This window comes from Arvicola amphibius, chromosome 2 (assembly GCF_903992535.2).
Source record: "Arvicola amphibius chromosome 2, mArvAmp1.2, whole genome shotgun sequence".
Taxonomy (NCBI): domain Eukaryota; kingdom Metazoa; phylum Chordata; class Mammalia; order Rodentia; family Cricetidae; genus Arvicola; species Arvicola amphibius.
In genome coordinates, this window is record NC_052048.2 from 143,436,937 (window position 1) to 143,457,871 (window position 20,935).

General features: G+C 43.7%; 1 protein-coding gene across 1 annotated transcript in view; it reads left to right on the plus strand.

The window, feature by feature from the left end:
* Positions 1–20,935, plus strand: part of Igf2bp3 (insulin like growth factor 2 mRNA binding protein 3) — a 145,110-nt gene that overhangs the window by 93,681 nt on the left and 30,494 nt on the right. The window contains exons 4-6 of the mRNA XM_038318613.1: positions 2,463–2,514; positions 2,607–2,670; positions 14,893–15,174. Coding sequence (XP_038174541.1) covers positions 2,463–2,514; positions 2,607–2,670; positions 14,893–15,174 — 398 coding nt within the window. The remainder of the gene's footprint in view (positions 1–2,462; positions 2,515–2,606; positions 2,671–14,892; positions 15,175–20,935) is intronic.

The window sequence follows — 20,935 nt, forward strand, 5'->3', positions numbered from 1 at the left end:
TCACCTAGCTCTCTGTTTGCTGCTTGTGCTTTTGGATGAACAGTGTGAAGCAGAGTTCCTCCATGTGCGGGTAGTTTTTTAGTCCTCAGAGGAAGAATTTCCACGGAGGCATTGCCTTGATTCATTCTTTTCCCTTCAGTTGGGTTTAAATTTCACTAAGCATGGAGAAATAGTTAAAATCCAGCTTGAGTGAAATAAATTCATTTAAGTATGGATTCTGATTTGTGAGAGATTTATGAAAGTTTAGAAGTAGGTAAGGGATTTGAGGATAGGGGAGGGAGCATTCAACAGTATTGAATGAAAAGGAACAAAGAAGCATCAAGAACCAGGGGCTAGGCAGTAGATGTGATTGGTAATAGAAACCAGCGTATCTTCTACTTAATATGGGATGAGCCAAAATGTCAGACTCAGTAGGAGATCCTTGTGCTCTGGGAGGGTGATTGTTGGCCTGAAAACCATAATCGCACAGGGCCCCATTTTATTTTTGAGGGTTTTACTTATTTACTTAATTTTTTATGTTTAGCTGTTTATTTTTCGAGACAGGTTTCTCTGTGTAACAGCTCTGGCTGTCCTGGAACTCGCTCTGTAGACCAGGACCTCACAGACCCACCTTCCTCTGCCTCCCAAGTGCTGGGGTTAAAGGTGTGCGCCACCACTGCCCAGCTATTTACTTAAGTTTTGAAATAAGGTCTTACTGTGTAGCCATGGCTGGCCTGGAGCTCCTTAAGTAGATCGGTCTGGCCTCAGACTCACTTGTTTCTGCTTTCTGAGTGCTGGGATTAAAGGTACCATGGTACCTTCCCAGACTGGTGGATAATTAGACCATTGGTGGTCTAACTGTCCTCCCCCCCAATTATCTGAGTTACAGTTATCTCTAGATTTGTGTATAAAATTTCTGAGGCACAGAGGACCACTGAAATCCCCCTGCAGCCTAGATGTAAGCTTCTCACATGGTGTCAGGTTGTGGTGTTAATTTGTTCACATCTAGATTCTAAGCCTAATGCTGGACCTATTTCTTTTAAGGATTACAGTTTTATTGGTTTGGTTTGATCTTAAAGTTAGGTTTATTTGAGTATTATTTATATTCCATGAAGTTTACCATTTTGAGTGTAATAGATGGCAGATTTTATACAGTGTACTCCATAACCAGTAGCATCTACTTATTCTTGGCTATAAGATGTTTAAGTGAGCCAGGTGGTGGTGATGCATGCTCAGGAGGCAGAGGCAGGCGAATCTGAGTTCCAGGACAGCCTGGTCTACAGAGCAAACTCCAGAACAGCTAGGGCTACACAGAGAAATCCTGTCTTGAAAAAACAAAACAACAACAAAAAGTTTAATTGTACAAGAAGTTCTATTTTGAATATGTTAAACATGATTAAATAATGCGCATACGATATATATTTTCTAAACTTCAAATTTTACTTGTGCATGCACATGAATATGCATTTGTGTGTATACATTCTGTATGCACACATGTACATATGTGAGCATTGTATACCGTACAGATGGACCCCTTTGCCAGCGAAGCTTTTGGAGAGCATTGGCTCCCCTGGCTTATTTATCAGGTAGTGTTTCCCTCACTGTCTATAGGCTATGGGACTTAGCTTGGTCTCTGGAGCAATAAAGTTGAGGTGGCAGCAATGAAGCTGAAAGCTATTTAATTACCGAGCAAATTGCTTTTGGAAGAACTAAGAATGATTAAGTAAACATATTAAATAGGTAATTACCCCTTATTGCCTGCTACCCTCCTCCACAGCCACCCTTGTACTTCAGCTCTCAGCATGTCCAAGCCACAGCTACATAGTGAGTTAGAGGCCAGCCTGAGTTATGGAAGACCTTGTCTGAAAAGAAAAACGGACGTTCTGTTAACAAGTTAGGACCAACCTTCCATGAGGAAAGTATGAACCTATACTTACTGTTTCCATTGCATCTCTGTCAGAACAGCTTACAGCTCAGGAGAGAGGCAAGCAGCTTTGTATTTACAGTTTCCATTCTTGTTCCGATCTAGAGATGTTCACACTGCCTGACATCTCTATAGTCACCTGTGTGCTGAGAGCTCCTTCAAGTATGCTTACCTCACACTTATCTTGTCCTGGTAGAATCAGTAGCGAGCGCTAAAAGAGGAAAGGATTATCTTACAGATAAAACCCTTTAACGTAGGCCTTGTCTTATGACTTTGAATTCATGAAGGAAGTAAGATGCATTTGTGTATGAGAAATACCATGCAACTTGCTTTCCACCTTGACAGTGGGGTACGCTGAGAGCAGCAGGGATCCACCAGCAAAGAGCTGAAAGCTGGGGAACAGGCATGGGCGAGCACAGGCAACAGAGAGGTGCAAAGTTCCAGATAATTCTTTGACTCTTCCATCATGATTACTTGTGATTTGAGAACATATATTCCTGCCCTGGTTAATAACTTGGGAAACTGAAAACTTACAATTTTCTCTCCCCTATCCTGCTAGGTGTTGGATAGTTTACTAGTCCAGTATGGAGTGGTGGAGAGCTGCGAGCAAGGTACCTACCTGTCTTTTGAATTGCTTTCAAATTTATAAAAGCAAGGAAGCAGAAAGAAAACTAACCAATTCTCTCTTTCTCTCTTCCCCTAGTGAACACGGACTCTGAAACTGCAGTTGTAAATGTAACCTACTCCAGTAAGGACCAAGCTAGACAGTAAGCAGTCTGAAACTTCTTGTCTGTCTGTAATAACTAGGTTGAGTACAGTCACTTATATTTTGTGGTCTTTTAAATTGAAGAAGGGCTGGTGGGTCACAAAAGGAAACTTTATTTTGTATGTTTGACTCTGCAATTATGCCTTTTAAATCTGTATGTCTGGTGGGAATCTGCATGGATTTAAGGTTTGCTCCAAGTTTATGTTTAATGCCATTTGCAGAGTGATGTATGGAACTAAACTACATCCTAATTTCAAAAAGCCTTGGGCCTGAGTATTTCTTTCCAAACTGTGTCATTTGCCCCCAACTCTGCTTTGGTGCTGTAGTGCTCCTTTTTTCTGCAGCTGGTAAGTTGACTGTGTAAAACTAACAACAGTTCAATCTTGGCGTTTTCCTCCCTGAAGTCAGTCATGGTTGCCCATCTCACTACAAGCGAGCAGACTTTGAGCCAATGTACCTTGCGACTAACAGCTTTTCAAATCAGCCCATGATAATTTTGTAGGTACTGGGAGAGAAAATAAGGGATCTGCAGAAACTGCCTTGATAGCTCTGCCCAGAGTGAGTGCAGTGATAGCACAGAGTCCACAGCAGCCAGCACTGGGCCTGGAAGTCTCGCCTACCTCCAGAGAGAAGGGAAGAATGGACTGGTCTTTTCTGTGGGAGCCTTGGAAGGACCATTTTGGCTATCCCTAAGTCCTAAAGGGGAAATGGAAAATGAACAGTAAAAATTCAGGTTGAACTTGAGTGACAACCTCTGCATGGAGGGGAGGAGACCTGTCCAGATCTTGAAGCGTACCTACACTGGATGTGTCTGTCTTCCTGTGCTAGGAGACTTCTGGAAGCCCGTGGGGGCCCTGTTGCTGGCACAGTCTAGCCAGTTGGTCGTCAGCTGGAGAAAGATTTTTTTTAAAGACCCCTGCCAAGTGGGCGGCTTGATGGCTCAGAGAAAGTTTCCCAGGACTGATTATACCCTGAAACTTAGCCAGCAGATTGCCTCTAGACTTAAGGGGATGAACTTTGTACCAGATTAAGGCATTACTCAGCCAGGGGGAAGCTAATCAGAGCCAGAGTCTGCAGGGTCACAGACTCAGGTTCCAGAAAGTACCAGCTGTCGAGAAGGACTTGAGTTTGCTGGTGAAAGACTTGCACCTGCAGCATAGCCATCCAGGTGGGCGACTGGGAGTTTGGAGATGACTGCCCAGGGTGAGGGCTGGCATTTATCCCTGAGCCTTACCCAGGATGATAGGACCTGTGACCTGACTTGGCGAGGGTCCACCAGGAGCAAGAACGCATTCACAGCCCACCCCTCCCTGAAGGTCTTGCCCAGAGCTGTGATTTGACTGATGGAGTACCACCTGTGATGATAACAGCATCCGTGACCTGAGCTTGCAAAGATCTGCCCAGAAGTGTTTAGAGGCATCTGGGAGCTAGGGAGGAGAGCAGAGACGCTGGAATGGTAAAGAAGACTGCACTGAGATGCACGCCCATCACGCTCTCCCCGTGACGCCTTTGCTCCTTTGTTACTACTCCTGTTGGTTTAGCTAGCTGGCTCTGCCCTGCTGTTACTGTCTTTGCTCTTTCCTCTTTCATTCTCCTTACCCTCCTCCCTCTTCTCTATTCTTTTCTTTTTTATTTTCCTTTTGACAGCCATTTCCAAAGAAGACAGACAGTGTGGTTTCTAGGGGCTCCGTGTCTCAGTGTCCTGAGAGCTGGGGCTTTTCCAGGTTGTCTGATTGATTGTATTTCTTTGTGTTGTTCTTTTCATTATAACTTTTAGCTAAAACTGCCCTCTCCCCAAGTCTTCCTTTCTGTTTCCTTTTCCTACTGCCCCCATCAGATAGAAAGAAATAATTAAGATTAGGGCAGAAAAAAAATGAAACGGAACTGAAGAGATAATATATAAAGTATCAAAACAGACTTGGTTCTTTGTAAAGATAACGAAGTTGACAGATGCTTAGCCAAACTAAAGGAGAGAGAAACCCCAAATCAAGATTTCATTGAAAAGACAGGCTGGTTGTGATGGCTCACACCTGTAGGATTTGCTGAAGGTTGGAGAGGCAGGAAGATAACGAGGTCGAGGCCAGCCTGGTCTATACATTTTAAAAACAACAATAAAAAAGCCTCGCAGTGGTGATGCACGCCTTTAATTCCAGCACTCGGGAGGCAGAGGCAGGCAGATCTCTGTGAGTTCAAAGCCATCCTGGTCTACAGAGCTAGTTCCAGGACAGCTAGGGCTGTTACACAGAGAAACCCTGTCCCCGTCCCCCCAAAAAAAATTTAAAGGAAAGAAAGAAAAGACAGCACCACAACAGATACCATTGAAATTTAGAAAATCATTAGAATTAACCTTAAAAACAAACAAACAAAAAACATGCATTCCACTGAATTAGAAAATCTAAAAGAAATGGATAATGTCTAGGTGCTTATGACCTAACAAAATTAAACTAAGACAGCATAAAATTAAGTAGATCTGTAATAAATAGTGAGATTGAAACACTAATAAGAAGTCCTGCAGCTAAAAATGTTCAGGCCCAGATGGATCCACTGCTAAATTCGACCAGCTATTTGAGGACACCAATGCTCCTCAAACCAGTCCATCAATTAGAAAATGTAGGGAACTGCCAAACGTTTTATCAAGCTGGTACTAACCGTATACCAAAACTAGATGAAGAGACAAGAGAAGGGAAAGTTGTAGGCAGCTCCTCCTGGTGGACATAGACGCAGAATTTCTCAATAAGGTAAGTGGAAAATTAATTAAGTGGCACATCAGAAATCATGCACCATGAGCATTTGGCTTAATTCCAGATGTTTCGATGGTTCAACATGTTCAGGTCAGTAATTCTATACATAAATAGCCTCAAAGACAGAAACCATTAAAGAATTTCCATACATGCAGAGAAGGCTTTTTCACGGGGGTCCAGCCTCAGCTGGGGTTCAGGTCCTGAGAGGGGTGGGGGTATCGTGCAAGGAAGACTGACCGCCAGGTGGATCGTACTCAGGTAGCCCGGAAAAGCTCGAGTCATTTTTATTTATACTTTAACAGTTTTTGTTTTGTTTAACAAGGCTTACACAAACATTTTTTATTACTGACTTCTAGTTTTGAGTTTTAAGAAATACATTATTTCTAAATTATTATAAAAGCCGTCATTGTTCCCCTTTATTTCCCCAAATACACTTTTCCGCCCTCTACATAACCTTATTCTAGACGTGAGTTCAGTACTTTTGCAGGATTAACTATATATCAAGCCAACACAGTCTGCTCTCACAGCACTTATGTCTTCTGGCACTTATCTATGGTTACAAAGTTAAAAAGTAATAGATTGGGTACATTGCTTTAAGGACAATATTTAAACCGGACAGTTCTTTCATGTCTGTAAGACATGCTTTTATACAGTTTCCTTTTCAACAAGAGGGTCCCATGTCTCTGTCTCTGTAGAAGGCAGGCTTTGATAAGACTCTCTCCCATCCCCCCACACCATGCTCCTCTCACCAAGAGAGGCTCCTGCGTGTGCTGAAGATGGATCTGGCCACCACACATTTTGCATTGCATGTTTCCTCTTGGAGCACACCACATCCTACCATTGATTCTGTATGCTTGATGTCCAGGAACTTACTCTCAACGTTGGCACTGGGTGTATTACTGAGGCCTTTTCCCTGTTCTCCTCTCCAGAACTGTGAGATGTGGTTAATGTTCCAAGTGTTGTTTTTCTCATGTACCTAACAGTCTCTGTTGAGTCACAAACTTTTCCAGAATTAGGTGTTGTAGTTAGTAGTTCCAGATAAGAAATTTGAGAAATATCAGCCCCCTGCTGATTCTAAGGGGAAAATATTCGAGAAAGGACAGAATTTCAAGGGAAAATTGCTGCTGTTGCATGTGTGATTGACAAGGTGAGACTAAAAACTACCAACAGAATCTACAATATAATGAAAAAGAGAAGAGCCTGTGGGCTGCATGGATTGAGCAAAGTCCTGCACTGCCTTGTGGTCCACTGGTCCATGCCAAGTGAAAGACCATCTCTACTGGCCTTTGCCTTGCAGTGATCCACTGGACAGGCATTCATATGCTGATCCGAGACTAAGCTGCACAGCTCCTGACACTCTTTCTGTCCTGGAACTCACTTTGTAGACCTGGCTGGCTCCGTACTTACAGACCAGCCTGCCACTGCCTCCCAAATGCTGGTTTAAAGGTGTGTGCCTGGCTCATAGAAGGCTTTTAACAAATACCCAACATCTCTTCATGAGAAAAGCCCTAAAGACAGTAAGACTAGAAGGATTGTATCTCAGCCTAATAAAGGATAGTATGACAAACCAATAGCCACTCTCATACTAAATGGAGGAAATCTCGAAGCATTTACACTAAAACTATGAACAAGAGCCTTTGGCTTCTCCTCTCTTATCCAATATAGTGCTTAAAGGCTTTACTAGAGTACTCAAACAAGAAATAGAAGAGTTAGAAATGACAAAGGAAGTCCAGCTGTCCTTACTTGTAGGTGTTATTATTCCAAACTTAAAGACTCTCCCAGAAAACTCTTAAAGCTGATACCCACTTTGAGCAAAGTATCAGGATACAAATTGACATTTAAAAAAATCAGTAGCCTTCTGATGTACAGTTGACAGACTTAGTGAGGAAGACAGGGCAATAATCCCACCCACAAGCCAATCAATCAATCAATCAATCAATCAATAAATAAATAAATAAGAAATACCTTTGAATAAGCCTAATCAAGGAAGCAAAAACCAAACAAAACTTCTACAATGAACAATTTAAAACATTCAAAAAAACTGAAGACACTAGAAGATGGAAATCTTCATATCTTCATGGACTTGGTGAATTAATATTGTGAAAGTGGTTATGCTATGAAAGAAATCTACAAATGTAATATAGTCCATGTCATAATATATGGAACCACAAGACCCTGGGTGACAAAAGTAATCCTGAACACAGTAATTCTGGAGGTATCACCATACCTGGTCGGCATGGGGCAGGGCTTTCTGAATAGGGAAATGGTGTTAGCAATTAACAGATGGGAACCTCATGAGACATAAAACCTCAGAACAGCAAAGGCAATAATTAATCATATGAAGAGATGTTTTGTGGGAATTTAGCTAGGTTGCTCCCGGAAAGTAGCAGTCATGGTGCTACTGGGAAAGGAAGGAGAGCCAGGGAGGAAGGTGGGAATTTGTATGACACAAGTGGGACTCTTCAATTTGATGATCATCTCAGGCTCCGGATGTCAAAGATTTGTAAAGATGTGAGTGGTGTTGACTTCCTTCCAGCAGTGGTGCCAGTGAACTTTACCTCCGCGAGACAGCCACCAGGAGGACAGGTACACTTGGTCTTCTCGGCCCTCTCTGTAAGGGCTGTTTTAGATCTAAATGTGCCCTCTGAATGGATTTTTCTAGATGCACAGAATGTGAGGGATTGTGGGCATGTGTAATGATTTAGTTGACTAATTCCAAACTGGGTACTTAAATCAACTTCATTTTTTTTCAGTTATGAACTGTTAGAAAATCAGTTTTGTAGATAGTATTTTTGTATGTACGTATGAGTGTATCCCCAGGATAAACATTTATAAGCGTGTGAACTTAGGTCATCAGACTTGCACAGTAAACACCTTTACCCACTGAGCCTCCTGCCAGCCCCAAGTATTACGTTTTCAATTGTGTGATCTTCACAGAGCTTTGACTCATTTGTTTGTGTGTCTGCTTGGCCATGTTCTCCCAGGATACGGCTTTGTGAAACCTTGCCTATCTAGCTGGGGAAAGTAGTTGTGGTAGTTTTCCTTATGCTCATAGATAAGACTGAAGGCTTTTAATGCGCTTAAACTTCTTAGTTTTCCTTGTTTGTATCCTTTATTTTAAAAAACGACAGCATTTTGTATGAGAGCTTGGGCATTATGTTGTAGGACTATAAAGTCAATGTTTTACAAACTGCGTTCTTCAACTAAGTCATGTAAGAAGAGCAGGAAAATACCCCCTCTTTAGGCCATGGGTGTCCAGCCTTTTACAACTGAGGATAGAAGCACGTGACAACAAGGGGCCCTCAGTAAACCAGAAGGTCAGTGAGGGGGTATCCCATGTTTATAGTGATCTGTAGGAGTAGCTGGTCGAGTCAGGTCCCTGTGGGGTGGATAATACAAAATAAACCTGAGGGTTTGGGAAGATTGCTTGGATGCCTGTCCTGGTGACCTTTTTAACATTCTACCATCTGAAAGTTGGGCGTCATGGCACACACCTTTAATCCCAGGACTCAGGAGGCAGAAGCAGGCGGATCTCTCTGAGTTCCAGGACAGCCTGATCTACAGAGCAAGTTTCAGGACAGCCAGGGCTATGCAGAGAAACCCTGTCGGGGGGAGGGGGAGGGCAAGACACACACAACAAAGCATTCTACTGTCTGAGAGCTATCCCCAGTCCTCCTCTCTAAGTGGGAGTCACTGTCACCCTAGCTCACGAGGCTGCTGCAGCTGAACTCTTCCTGTAAAGCTGGAAGGCGGCGAGAGTTCAGCCGCAGCCGTTGTGCACTCCCCCACGTGTTCGCTGTGCTGGACGTGCCAGTGCTCTTCAGTGCGCTGTGCTGCTTAGCATTAGTTCTAGACCTCGGCGTGTTTGAGAAGATCCCTCTGATACAGTGTAAGGCAGACTCTACCCTGGAAGTTCCTGCCACCTTGTGGCTAACCGAAGTTAGTCCGTAGCAGATGTCTCAGAATACTTCTATGTTTATTTTAAGCTTAGATCTTGAGTTAATTCATGAGACAAAAGCTTGGCAGCTGTGAAAGGGAAGTTTCTGGTTAAGGAGCTGCTCCGTACTGGAGACACTGAGGTCTCTGGCTCTCCTCGCCTTCCTTTCTCAGGGAAGCTGACACAAAGCTGCTCACTTGCTGCTGTCTGAGGGTGGGTGTGTGAAGAAGAACCGATTAGATGTGTGGGCATTTGAACTTCACACACAGCTTTGCCTAGATTCTTATTTCTGTTTTTATCAGAAAGCAGAGCTCAGGCAAGGGAAGCAGCTCAGTTGGTAAAGCACTTGGGGTTTGAGTCCCGGCACTGTGTACATTTGTGTGGTGTGCATACATGTAATCCTGAGTCCTGGTACTGTAAACATTTGTGTGGTGTGCATACATGTTATCCTGAGTCCTGGTACTGTAAACATTTGTGTGGTGTACATACATGTAATCCTGAGTCCTGGTACTGTAAACATTTGTGTGGTGTGCATACATGTAATCCTGAGTCCTGGTACTGTAAACATTTGTGTGGTGTGCATACATGTAATCCTGAGTCCTGGCACTGTATACATTGGTGTGGTGTACATACATGTAATCCTGAGTCCTGGCACTGTGTACATTGGTGTGGTGTACATACATGTAATTCTGAGTCCCAGCACTATATATATTGGTGTGGTGTACATACATGTAATCCTGAGTCCTGGTACTGTAAACATTTGTGTGGTGTATGTACATGTAACCCCAGCAGGTCAGCCTTGCGACAAAGCAAATGGGAAGCCAGTCTACATGAGACCCTGTCTCAAACTAAAACAAAACCCCAGAATTATCAGAGCTTGGAGCCCACCCTTGCAGATTGCTTTGTAGCTCCTAAAGTTACCATGACAAGTGTTTGTTTGAAGTAACTCGGCTGAGAGCTATGAGGAAAATCCTTTTCAGATTTTAAAAATTATGTAAGTAAAAATTATTTTTAAAAAAAGGACAGAAGATGATGCAAGAGGATTGTTAGTTCCAGGTTAGCCAGAGCTATGTAGCAAGACCCTGTCTCAATAAAAAGAAATAGGTAAAGCAACAAGATAAACAGATTCCATGTCATTCAGAAATGAACACTCAAATCTCCACCTCTGCGGCCTTCATCCTATATACTACAGCTCTCACAGTGGGTTTCACTGCGGTGTTCTGTGCGTTTTTAAAAGTTGTGTTTGTTTATTTGCATGTACACGTTTGCACATGGTATGGTGTATGTGTGGAAGTAAGGGCAATTTCGAGAGTCAGTTTGTCTTTGCATCCTCTGGGTCCTGGGTCTGAATCTTGGATCATCAGCCTCGGTGGCGGGTACCTTTACTGGCTGACCATCTCATTGGCCCCCACCTTGTTTTTTGGAGACAGTCTCTTGCTGGGACCTGCAACTTACTGAGCCCCAGGGATCCAGATGGGCTGAGAGTGCCAGTATGTGCTACTGTTCATGACCCTCTTGTGGGCGCTGGGAGTCGGCCAGTCCTCGGGGCTTCCATGTAAGCACTTTACTAACTGCTTCTGAGCCCTCAGTGTTGGTTTTTGTTTTTCTTTTAGAAACACTTAAATCTTGAAGTCCTTTATTGGTAAGTGATTGTGTTTTGTCTATAATTAAGATGCAGTGGTGTTTCTAGGATTTGGGTGGTTTGTGCTTAATTATCAGCCTTTAATTCTTGGTATGCCTCCCTGTTTCCTGAGCTGCCACTGAGTGCCACAGCAGGCATAAAGGTGTATATGATCCAGAGGCATAAGGCTAGGAAGGCCAAGATTCAGTGGCTGTTTCTGATGAGGTTTTTCTTCTAGTGGGGACTGTAGCGTACCAAGGCTATGCAGAACCTCACATGGGAAAGCTGACCATCCTAGCTCAGGTCTTGCTTCTTCTAATGATTCCACAGTTCTATTGGATTAGGGCCCTATTTATCTGTATGTATCCCCGAAAGGTTCTGTCTTCAAATACCATGAGTTTTGTTGGAAACATTGAAACTGTATTATAGTCAAAGGAGAGAACTGCATTCATCTTGTTAGTTTCATCTTGTTAGTATGCACCTCAGATAGCAGTTTTACAGGGGCGTGAGAAGGAAACTATGGGATGGTGGCATCTCCTGTGGAAGAACATGTACTTAGCAGGCATAAGACACTGGGCCAATTGCTAGAAAGACACTGAAAGAACCCATTAGTTTAATCTTTAGTTTATATGTGGGGCAGCAAATACCAAACTGAAAAATGGTCTCTCTGGATAGCATGATCTCTAGCCAAGCTGGATGAGAATGCTGGTTACAAGCCGTCCACTGTTCTTTATCATTCAATTTAACATCTGGTTATCATTCTTTATTCTTCTTCCTCCCATTGGTCCTCAGGTTGAACTTTCTATTCTAGCAAGGCTAGAATATTATTGTTACCTAATAAACTTAAAGTTACTTATTTAAACCAGAAATTCTCAAACACACTTTTATCATTTTAAAGATAAATGTATTTATTATTAACTATGCACACACACATGGGCTGTGTCCATGTATGTGTGCAGATGAGGGGGTACAGGTAAGCCTGTGCATGTGGGGAAGTCAGGAAAACTTCCAGAGTCGATTCTATCTTCCACTGGAATCAAACCCAGGTCTTCAGTCTTGTGCCAGTAAGTCACAAACACCTTTTCCCATCATGCCAGCCCCTTCACCATCTTCTGAACGATGTAAAATAGCATCAGAACAACTGGAGTGCTGATTAAAAGCAGGATCTAGGCGCTGCATCCATTGGCTGGATTCCTGGGTTCTGTTGAATGGTTATAACAGCTCCTCTCCCAGGTTTCACAGGAGGAAAACTGAAAACAAAAGCTTTTCTTTTCATGCCCTTAGCAGACCTCTGCCACCACCTGACAGCGCTGACTATCAGCCAGGTGCATAGGAAGTTTTAGCTGTTGATTTCAAACTCTAAGGAGCTTCAGCCATTGCAGCTAGCTGACCCCGTCCTCTCAATCTGCCATCGACTGAGTGCTGTGGTCTGAGGGGAACTCAGCTTCTGTTGAGCTTCACACACAACTGTCTTCTCACGGCCTGGAGTGGCCTGAACTGGAACGTGGGTCCCTGACTGCACTGGGTAACACGACTTTATGCTTTCTTGCTTCCTCCCTGGGAGAATCTCTTCCTTCAGAGGAACACGTTTAAAGCAGAACAGTAGAATGTCCAAGTCCTAGTTTCTGCCAAATTGAGAGTTGTTTCTTGGGACACTTGTGCCTATGTTTAGATTGTTCTAGAATACACAGAAGCATCTGGCAACATAGACTTTCCTGTTTGTCCACATGAAGGAGAATGTCTGTGTGTCTGTCTCGCCCTTTTTTAACATTCCTGGCTTCATTCCTTGGTAAGAGTCTCCTGACTGTCGAAGCCAGCAATGCCTAATTTTATAATGAAGGGTAGATAGTGAACGGCTTCTTTATGTCAGCAGAAGGAGTTGTGATCCCTTTATCTAGGTGACATTTTTTTGGGAAAAAAACTTTTATGATTTCTGACATTCAAGATGGCTTAAAATACTTCAAGTCTTTAAGACTATTGAAACTTCAATTTTGTCTAATAAATATACATCTATGTATTAGTAAAACCTTTCCATGTTCTCCCTTTAGAAATGGGCAATATATTTAATAGACTTTAATCTACATTTGCTTAAGAGGAAGGAGGAGGAGAAAAGAAGAAAGAACAGTGTGTGAGGGTTGTGTCACCAGGGCATTGGTAATAAGTCAGCCTCTGGTGCTTGTGTGAAGAATGCCCTCCAACATAAAATCATGTGGAAATATTGCAGGACACTATATCTGGGCAGAAATCAGCCACAGAGGGTTGCACGTCACAACCACAGCCTAAGGAGGAGCTTCTGACCACGCCTACATGTTTGAAATAAACAGGGCTGACCCATTCTCAGAGATGCCATACTTACCCACTCTGGGAAAGGTGGCAGCACACCTTGTTCCTGCTGTGTTTTGGAACTGCAGATCTTGGACAAGGACTCATTCGTGTGCTAGGGAATTTAGGACAAGATAGAAGTGAGAGAAAAGCACAGAATTTTGTCCAAAGATACTGTGAGCCCTTATGGCTGTTCCCCTGTGCCTTCCACCTGGTCTTCTCAGAGACCTGTGTGGTGCTAAGACTCCTTTTATCCTTCTCTTTCCACCTAAGAATCGGAAAGTAGATGTTCAAGTGGGAGAGAGAATGCTTTATGCTTTTATCTTTACCTGCATGAGCCAAGCTCAGAGTCCGCTCACACAGAATCTGACAAGAGCTTGAGTTGTCTAGGAAAAGTGAGAGCCCTCCGCCCCAGTCCATTCACTTTGCTCTGAGGAGGTACAAAGGTGTAAGTTAAGAGTATATGAATGCTTGAAATCTTGGCTCTATATACTGCACCAATGTATTGTTCGGCTTCCTGTCTGATGTATGCAAGGTGAATGGACTATAATGGGACAGAGCTTACGTTACACAGAAACAGGGGCTGACCTGAGAGGGTTCATAGTGTGTGTGCTCGCATGTCCTTATATATAGACTTTCTTAAAAGGCAAAATCAGTCTGTGTTCATGGTCTGAGAAAGCTAGGAGCTACTGAAGCAGGGCCCTGACAGGACTTCTTGGGCCCTGGTAACGTCCTGATTCTTAGTCTGGAGGGACTGTGGGCTGACTCGGGAGGTAAAGTGCCTTGCCTTCCTACAGTACAGCCTGACAACCTGGGTTTGGTCTTTGGAACCTCTGTAAAAGTGGAGGCAGAGAGCTGATTCTACAGAGTCCTCTGACCTCTGTGTGCTCTGTGCAGCCCCACCAATAATAAATTTAATTTTAAAACTCTCAATGTTTGCCAGAGTTGTGTGCCATGCCATATAAATGTTACAGTAAAGTTGAAAACGTGGGCAAGCACTCACTAAGTATCTCACTAAGCAGATACAAAGTGCAGTTGTGGGTGAAGAGAAGAGCAGCTTCCCTTCCTCCCTCCTCCTCATCTCCCTCCTCCATCCCTGTCTCCCTCCTTCCTCCTCATCTCCCTCCCTCCTTCCTCCTCATCCCCCTCCTGTTCGTTCCCTTCCTGAGATCAGATCAGAACCCAACCAAGATGAGCAAACTGTTATTTCCTGGGCAAGACTCATCACGAAATCTAAGTATCCAACCAGTGTCTGTAGTTTTTAGGGATGTTTGCCCGTCGATTATTTGAGCCCTTTGGGCGGCTGAGTTACCTTGGAGCTGTGAGCTCCTTCCTTGATGTATTTCCAAGCTGTCTCTTACCTCTTGATTGAACTGAATCAAGAATTGAACTTGAATTTTGTTTCTGTTTCTCACTAGTAGATGGAAATTATGTGCCTCTGGCACCCATTGGCCGTCCCTAGGTGCAGACTTCAAAGAAGAGTGGAGGTGGCAGGGTTTGTCCCGTAGGGTGGTTTTCTTCCCGAGAGCCAGGTGGCTGCTGGGTACAGGGCTGCCATGCCACTGCTTCCCTTCACATCCTCTGTCTCTTGTGAATTTTCAGAGCCTTAGACAAACTGAACGGATTCCAGTTAGAAAACTTCACCCTGAAGGTCGCCTACATCCCTGATGAAACAGCCGCCCAGCAACATCCCCCACTGCAGCTCCGAGGGCGCCGGGGGCCAGGGCAGCGGGGCTCATCCAGGCAGGCGTCTCCAGGATCAGTATCCCAGCCGAAACCCTGTGACCTGCCTCTGCGCCTGCTGGTTCCCACCCAGTTTGTTGGAGCCATTATAGGAAAAGAAGGTGCCACCATTCGGAACATCACCAAGCAGACCCAGTCTAAGTGAGTACGTGGGAGTGGGTGCCATCCTTTCTTCTTCCTTGTTGTGTATAGTATCGGGGTGTGGTGTGCAGGAACTTGGTGTCCTGAACAGAGTTGGGGGCTCTCTTTTACAGTACTGGGGAATGTGGCAGGAGAACCCTTGTGATCTGATCATGCATGATTGCTTGTATAAAACCTCAAAGGAAATTTCATTTTCTCACATGAATGGAAAACAAATGGTATTGGTGCCACTGTGATGGGAAAGGCCCCGGCAGAAGAGGGCAGTGTACACGTCACCCCCTCACCCCACCAGCCTGCAGTGTCCCACCTGTTTGATCTTTAGCTGCAGTGTAGAGAAGGCATTTTATCCTGGGTTCACTTCAGTGAAGAACAGCCTGTCCACTGGGTGAGGTGGTACACACCTGTCTCTGGAAGGAAAGGCAGGAGTTCCTGGACATTCTTAGCCACATAGTGAATGTGAAGACAGCTGGAGCTGTGTGAGACAAATAGAAACAAAAAAGGGCTGGCAAGGTAGCTCAGCTCGAAACCACTTGACATGAGAGCACTTCCTGTGCAGGACTGCCGCTGCACTCCATTCCTGCATCCATGATGGAGGGAGAGAATGGTGTGTGTGTGTGTACGTGTGTACATGTGTGTACGTTTACGTGTACTCCGTGCTCTTAACTGCTCAGCCGTCTTTCCTGCCCCTCCTCTGACTTTTTTCCATGTGCACTAAGGCATGCACATATCCATACGCACACAAATCACTCACTTACATAATAATTAATAGTAAGTAAAATTTTTTTTTAAAAAAGAAAAGGTTCATCCTCTGGTTTTAATTTGTTCTATGATTAAATCTGAAGTTAGAATGACTTTTCTTGAGGCTGTTTGGTAATGTAATTTGGCAGACTTTCAGGGACTGGGCAGTCCTGATCAAACACCAGTGCTCGCTTGGTTGGATTCAGGCAGGACCTGTTGTCATTTGTCACCACAGCCCAGTGGGGGTCACTGCCTGATGCACAGAAGCCCTCACCGCCTCTGAGATTCCGTCTCAGATTGCAGGCTCTTCCGTTGCATTGCAGGTTACTTGTTTTACCCTGTAAACCTTGCCCTTGTGCAGTGTGTGGATGCTTTGATTCAAAGAAGCTTTGCTGATAAACTCTCCCTCCACTCCTACCTCTGCACAGCTCCATGCTGCTGGCCCTGAGCAGCCATGCTTCCCGAAGACTCAGAGAATTCCTAGGAAGGAAGTTATTAGGGAGGAGGTTGTGTGCAAATAGCATCTTTCTGCAGCCCGACACAGCTACAGAAAGGACTGGATGATTTTACTGTTTACATTTAGTAAGAAGGAGGATTTCATGTGATTGGAGAAATTGAGCTCGGTCCTTTTCTGGAAACAGTGCCATGGTGCTGTGTGTTCTTTGTGCCTGGGTGTGTTTTATGGGCCTCAGAGGATCCATAGTCATCACAGGCAGCAGCCTGCAGTGAGCTGGGAGGCGCATCCCATGAAGAGCCTAAAGGAATTGTATCTAGCGTCAGTTGTAAGTTCACCCAGCCCTGCTGGGACATCCTATCCTCCTCAGCTCCTGCTTGGCAGGAGAGACACTGAGTGTTGGGTACCTGTGTGCTACATTAATGATTCTAAACTTATTATTAGTGAATGGAGAAAACAATTGAACCATTATCTAGTTAAGAACTTCTTAAATTTTACTTGTGACCCCTTTTTCCCTGAGAAAATTTATGTATCTTTCAGAAAATAGTCTGTAAGATTCAAGTCAAGCATAGTAAATCCTTAAATTTTTTTAAAATAATTCTTTAGTATTCATGTAATTTATTTATTTATTTATTATGTATATAATATTCTGTCTGCGTGTATGCCTGCAGGCCAGAAGAGGGCACCAGACGTCATTACAGATGGTTGTGAACCACCATGTGATTGCCGGGAATTGAACTCAGGACCTTTGGAAGAGCAGGCAATGCTCTTAACCACTGAGCCATCTCTCCAGCCCGTATTCATGTAATTTTATAATTGATTACAAATGAAAACTGATTTGCATAGTAATGAGAGAGATGCCTTCTTTATTGCCACATAAAGAATTAAATCTTGGCCAGGTAGTTGGCCCTACAGAACATGACTCATCTTCACAGTTTTCAGGGCAGATCAGGGCTTTCATTCTCAGGGTTGAGTACACTGCTTCACATAAACATGTAGTGCGAAACGGCTCAAGTCTAGTTAGGCCCTTCTATACGTTGTTGGAAATTATGTCCAAATCTCAAGCCAAAATTATTTAATGATTTTTTTAAATGAAACTCAAATCAGTGACTCAAACACCAATTTCTAAAATCAAATATTCCTACACAGTCCAATTCAGGGACCTGCCAGTTGGATGTGTGTGGAGGGATGACAGCAGGAATGTGTTAGAAGTCTGTTTTTCTCAGATAAACTATTAGTTTCCACTAAGAACAGAAAGCTTTGGTCTCGAGTGTGAGGTGTGCAGTGTTCCTTGGTATAATGGCATATGTGGTGCAGTGCAAAGTGTGCATGCTGTTTGTTCAGAACCAAGGCTGCAGTGAAATTATATGATCCATGTCCGAGTGTTTCCAGAAATACATCAGATTCATTCATTCCTCTTGAGGTTTGGACACCACATGTTTCAAATAAAAAAAAAGGAAAAGGAAACATGACTGCTCCTAGGTATGGTGGAGGAGGTTTATTGTAGATATGTAGGTGGACATAGCCAGAGGCAGGGACCTGTGGGAGAGTACAGAGTAGACACGGGCAGACTGAGCTGGGCCATGTGAGGGAAGAGAGGAGAACAAGTTTCAGCAGCCAGGAGGTCCAAGGGTACAAAGATAGTGGGTAACCAAAGTGATTGGATTATATAGGGAAGGGAAACCCAGCCCCCTGGGCTGGAGAAGTTTGGGGTAGAGTGTGGGACATGCCAGCATACCCTGTAATAGGGACTTGGCCACCAGTATCTGCTTTACATGTTAAACAGACACCTCAGCCTTTTGTCCTGGGTTTGAAACCTAACAGCAGTGTTCAGTAACCTTTTCTATTGCAGAGATTTTCACAGCCCTCACACTAAGTAATGGGACCCTTATGAGGTTGTAACCCATATAGCTTAAGAAGCTGGGACGTGGATCAGTTTACCTACCTTTCATCTGAAAGTGTGGAGTGTCTCACCTCCTTCCATCCCTTACCTTCGGGAACTTAGTAAGAGATTGCTCTTTGCATTAGCAGCTTAGTTCCTTTGCAAGCTGCTGGTGAGATCTGTCAGATAAAGGAGCTGTGGCTTAAGCTGCACTGTTTACTTAAGGTAGGCAGATGGGGGCAAAGCAGAGGGAGTGTTTTTGTCTGTCTGATGATCTGGCTGTAGAGCTCTACTGGTGGATTTAATTAATTCTTGCCATTGTAACTAATCATTACCAGAAACTCCTGTTTCAGGAATAGTCCCAGGGGAGGGTGCTGATCACCAGAGCAACATTCCCTTCTCAGGATCAGAGTTTTATAGCCCTCAGCCCAGTAAAAGGGTGGGAACACACGGAAGGAGGGGCTGTGACCATGTTAGTGGAAGACCACATGACTCATAGTGACTGGGTTTTACAGTGGGTTGGGAAGATAGTGTCAGGGATTGGAGCTATTATCTGGACACATGTTCATGCCTTCTGTGTTCATACTTCTTACTTGTTTCATTTCTACATTACCTCAAGTTACAGGTTTTAATTGTGGGGCAAATTCTAATAAAGTGAAATCCAAGCCTTAGTTTTATTGGCTTGTTGAAGTGGCTGTTCTCATAGCGGTGAGTCCTTAAGAGATGAAGAAACTCAGAAGGACCACCTAGCAGTTGCATAGATTTCCCTAAAACACATGCTCAGAGGTAGTTAATATTCTTACAGCAGCAAACTTAATTTGTGGTTAGTTAAAAATGTACAAATGCACATATTTTTAAAAGAATGAATTAGATTCTTGTCATCCCAGAGTTGTTAAGTTTTGAACTGTTGTATCTTTTTATAGGACTTCTTATTTGCAACTATTAACTTGTAACTTTAAAAAATAACACATGGCATGTATTGCATATTTTCACTTCCGATCCAGGATGTTTACTGTGTTACCACATTTGGTAAAAAGTAACTGCAGATGTAGCTTAATGGTGCTTGCTTCTTGCACCCAGTGTCCTGATCTAGCAGGTGCATACGGACTCTTACTTAACCATTACATTCTAACGAGCACAGTAAAAGTTCAGGGTTTTTTTTTTTCTTAGTAGGAATAGTGCTACAATGCACTTCACCACACCAGTGGTCTCTGAGTTAACACCTGCAGTTTCTGGAAATGTTTTGACTGTCATACCAGAGTGAAGGGTGCTGCTGTCATCTCATAGGCAGAGGCCACAGCTGCTTCTGGAGCCACAGAAAGAATGACCTTGACCTTAAATGTATGAGTGTTGGGGTGAGAAGTACCACCTCAGCCCACCTGTTAAATTGTTAGATCAAAATGCCGACCATCCTGTGCAGTGGTTCAGCAGTGGGCATGCTAGCTGTCTGAGCCTAGAACCTGAGTTTACTCCTGAGAGAACTATAAACTTTTGGATGCAACTGGTCCCCATCTGTAAGCCCCAGCGCTCCTCCGGAAAGCTGCAGGCCAGCCAGACTGGAGTACAAAGCATGGCAGAGACAAAAGGGACCTTGCCTCAAAAAAGTGGAAGGAGGGAACCAGCTCCTCTAATCTCTGTACAGCATTGTGGCATGTGTGTGCCCATACTCATAAACATACCTACAGCAATAATTTTTTTCTAAGATTTATTTATTTATTATGTATAGAGTGTTCTGTCTGTCTGTATGCCTGCAGGCCAGAAGAGGGCACCAGATCTCATTACAGATGGCTGTGAGCCACCATGTGGTTGCTGGGAATTGAACCCAGGACCTCTGGAAGAGCAGTCAGTACTCTTAACCTCTGAGCCATCTCTCCAGCCCCCAGCAATAATTTTTTAATTAATCATCATTTTACCTTCAAATGGTCCTGCCAGTTTGCCACCAAAAATGTGGATCAGCCTTATATCCCTTCACTTCACCGATATTTAATTTTATGCATCTTAAAATATTTACAGGCCAGTGGACCAGAGAGATGGCTCAACCGTTAAGAACTCTGGCTATTCTTCCAGAGGTCCTGAAATCAATTCCCAGCAACCATGTGGTGGCTCACAACCATCTGTAATGAGGTCTAGTGTAGTAGGAGCAGCGGGCCACTTCCCACCACCCAGCTAGCTTTACCCGAAATAATTACACAGAAACTGTATTTGTTTAAACACTGCCTGGCCTGTTATCTGTAGCTTCTTATTGGCTAACTCTCACATCTTGACTAACCCATTTCTAATAATCTGTGTCGCACCACGAGGTGGTAGCTTACCAGGAAGATTCTTAGCCTGCGTCCATCTTGGAGAGGAGAGCTATGGTGTCTGTCTGAGGTGTCTGCCTCATTCTGCTTTCTTTCTCCCACAATTCTGTTCTATCTACTCTACCCACCTATGTTCTGACCTATCAGGCCAAGCAGTTTCTTTATTCATTAACCAATGAAAGTAACACATAGATAGATGACCCTCCTCCATCAGTCTGGTTCCATCTTCTGGCCTTCAGGCATATACGCAGAAAGAATATTGCATACAAAATAAATAAATAAATAAGCCATTTGCAAGTCCAGAACAAAAAAAAACCATAGTATATTAATTGGCTGGGCTAAACATCAGTCGAATTCCATGGTGGCTTGTTTGTTGTTGCTGTTTTT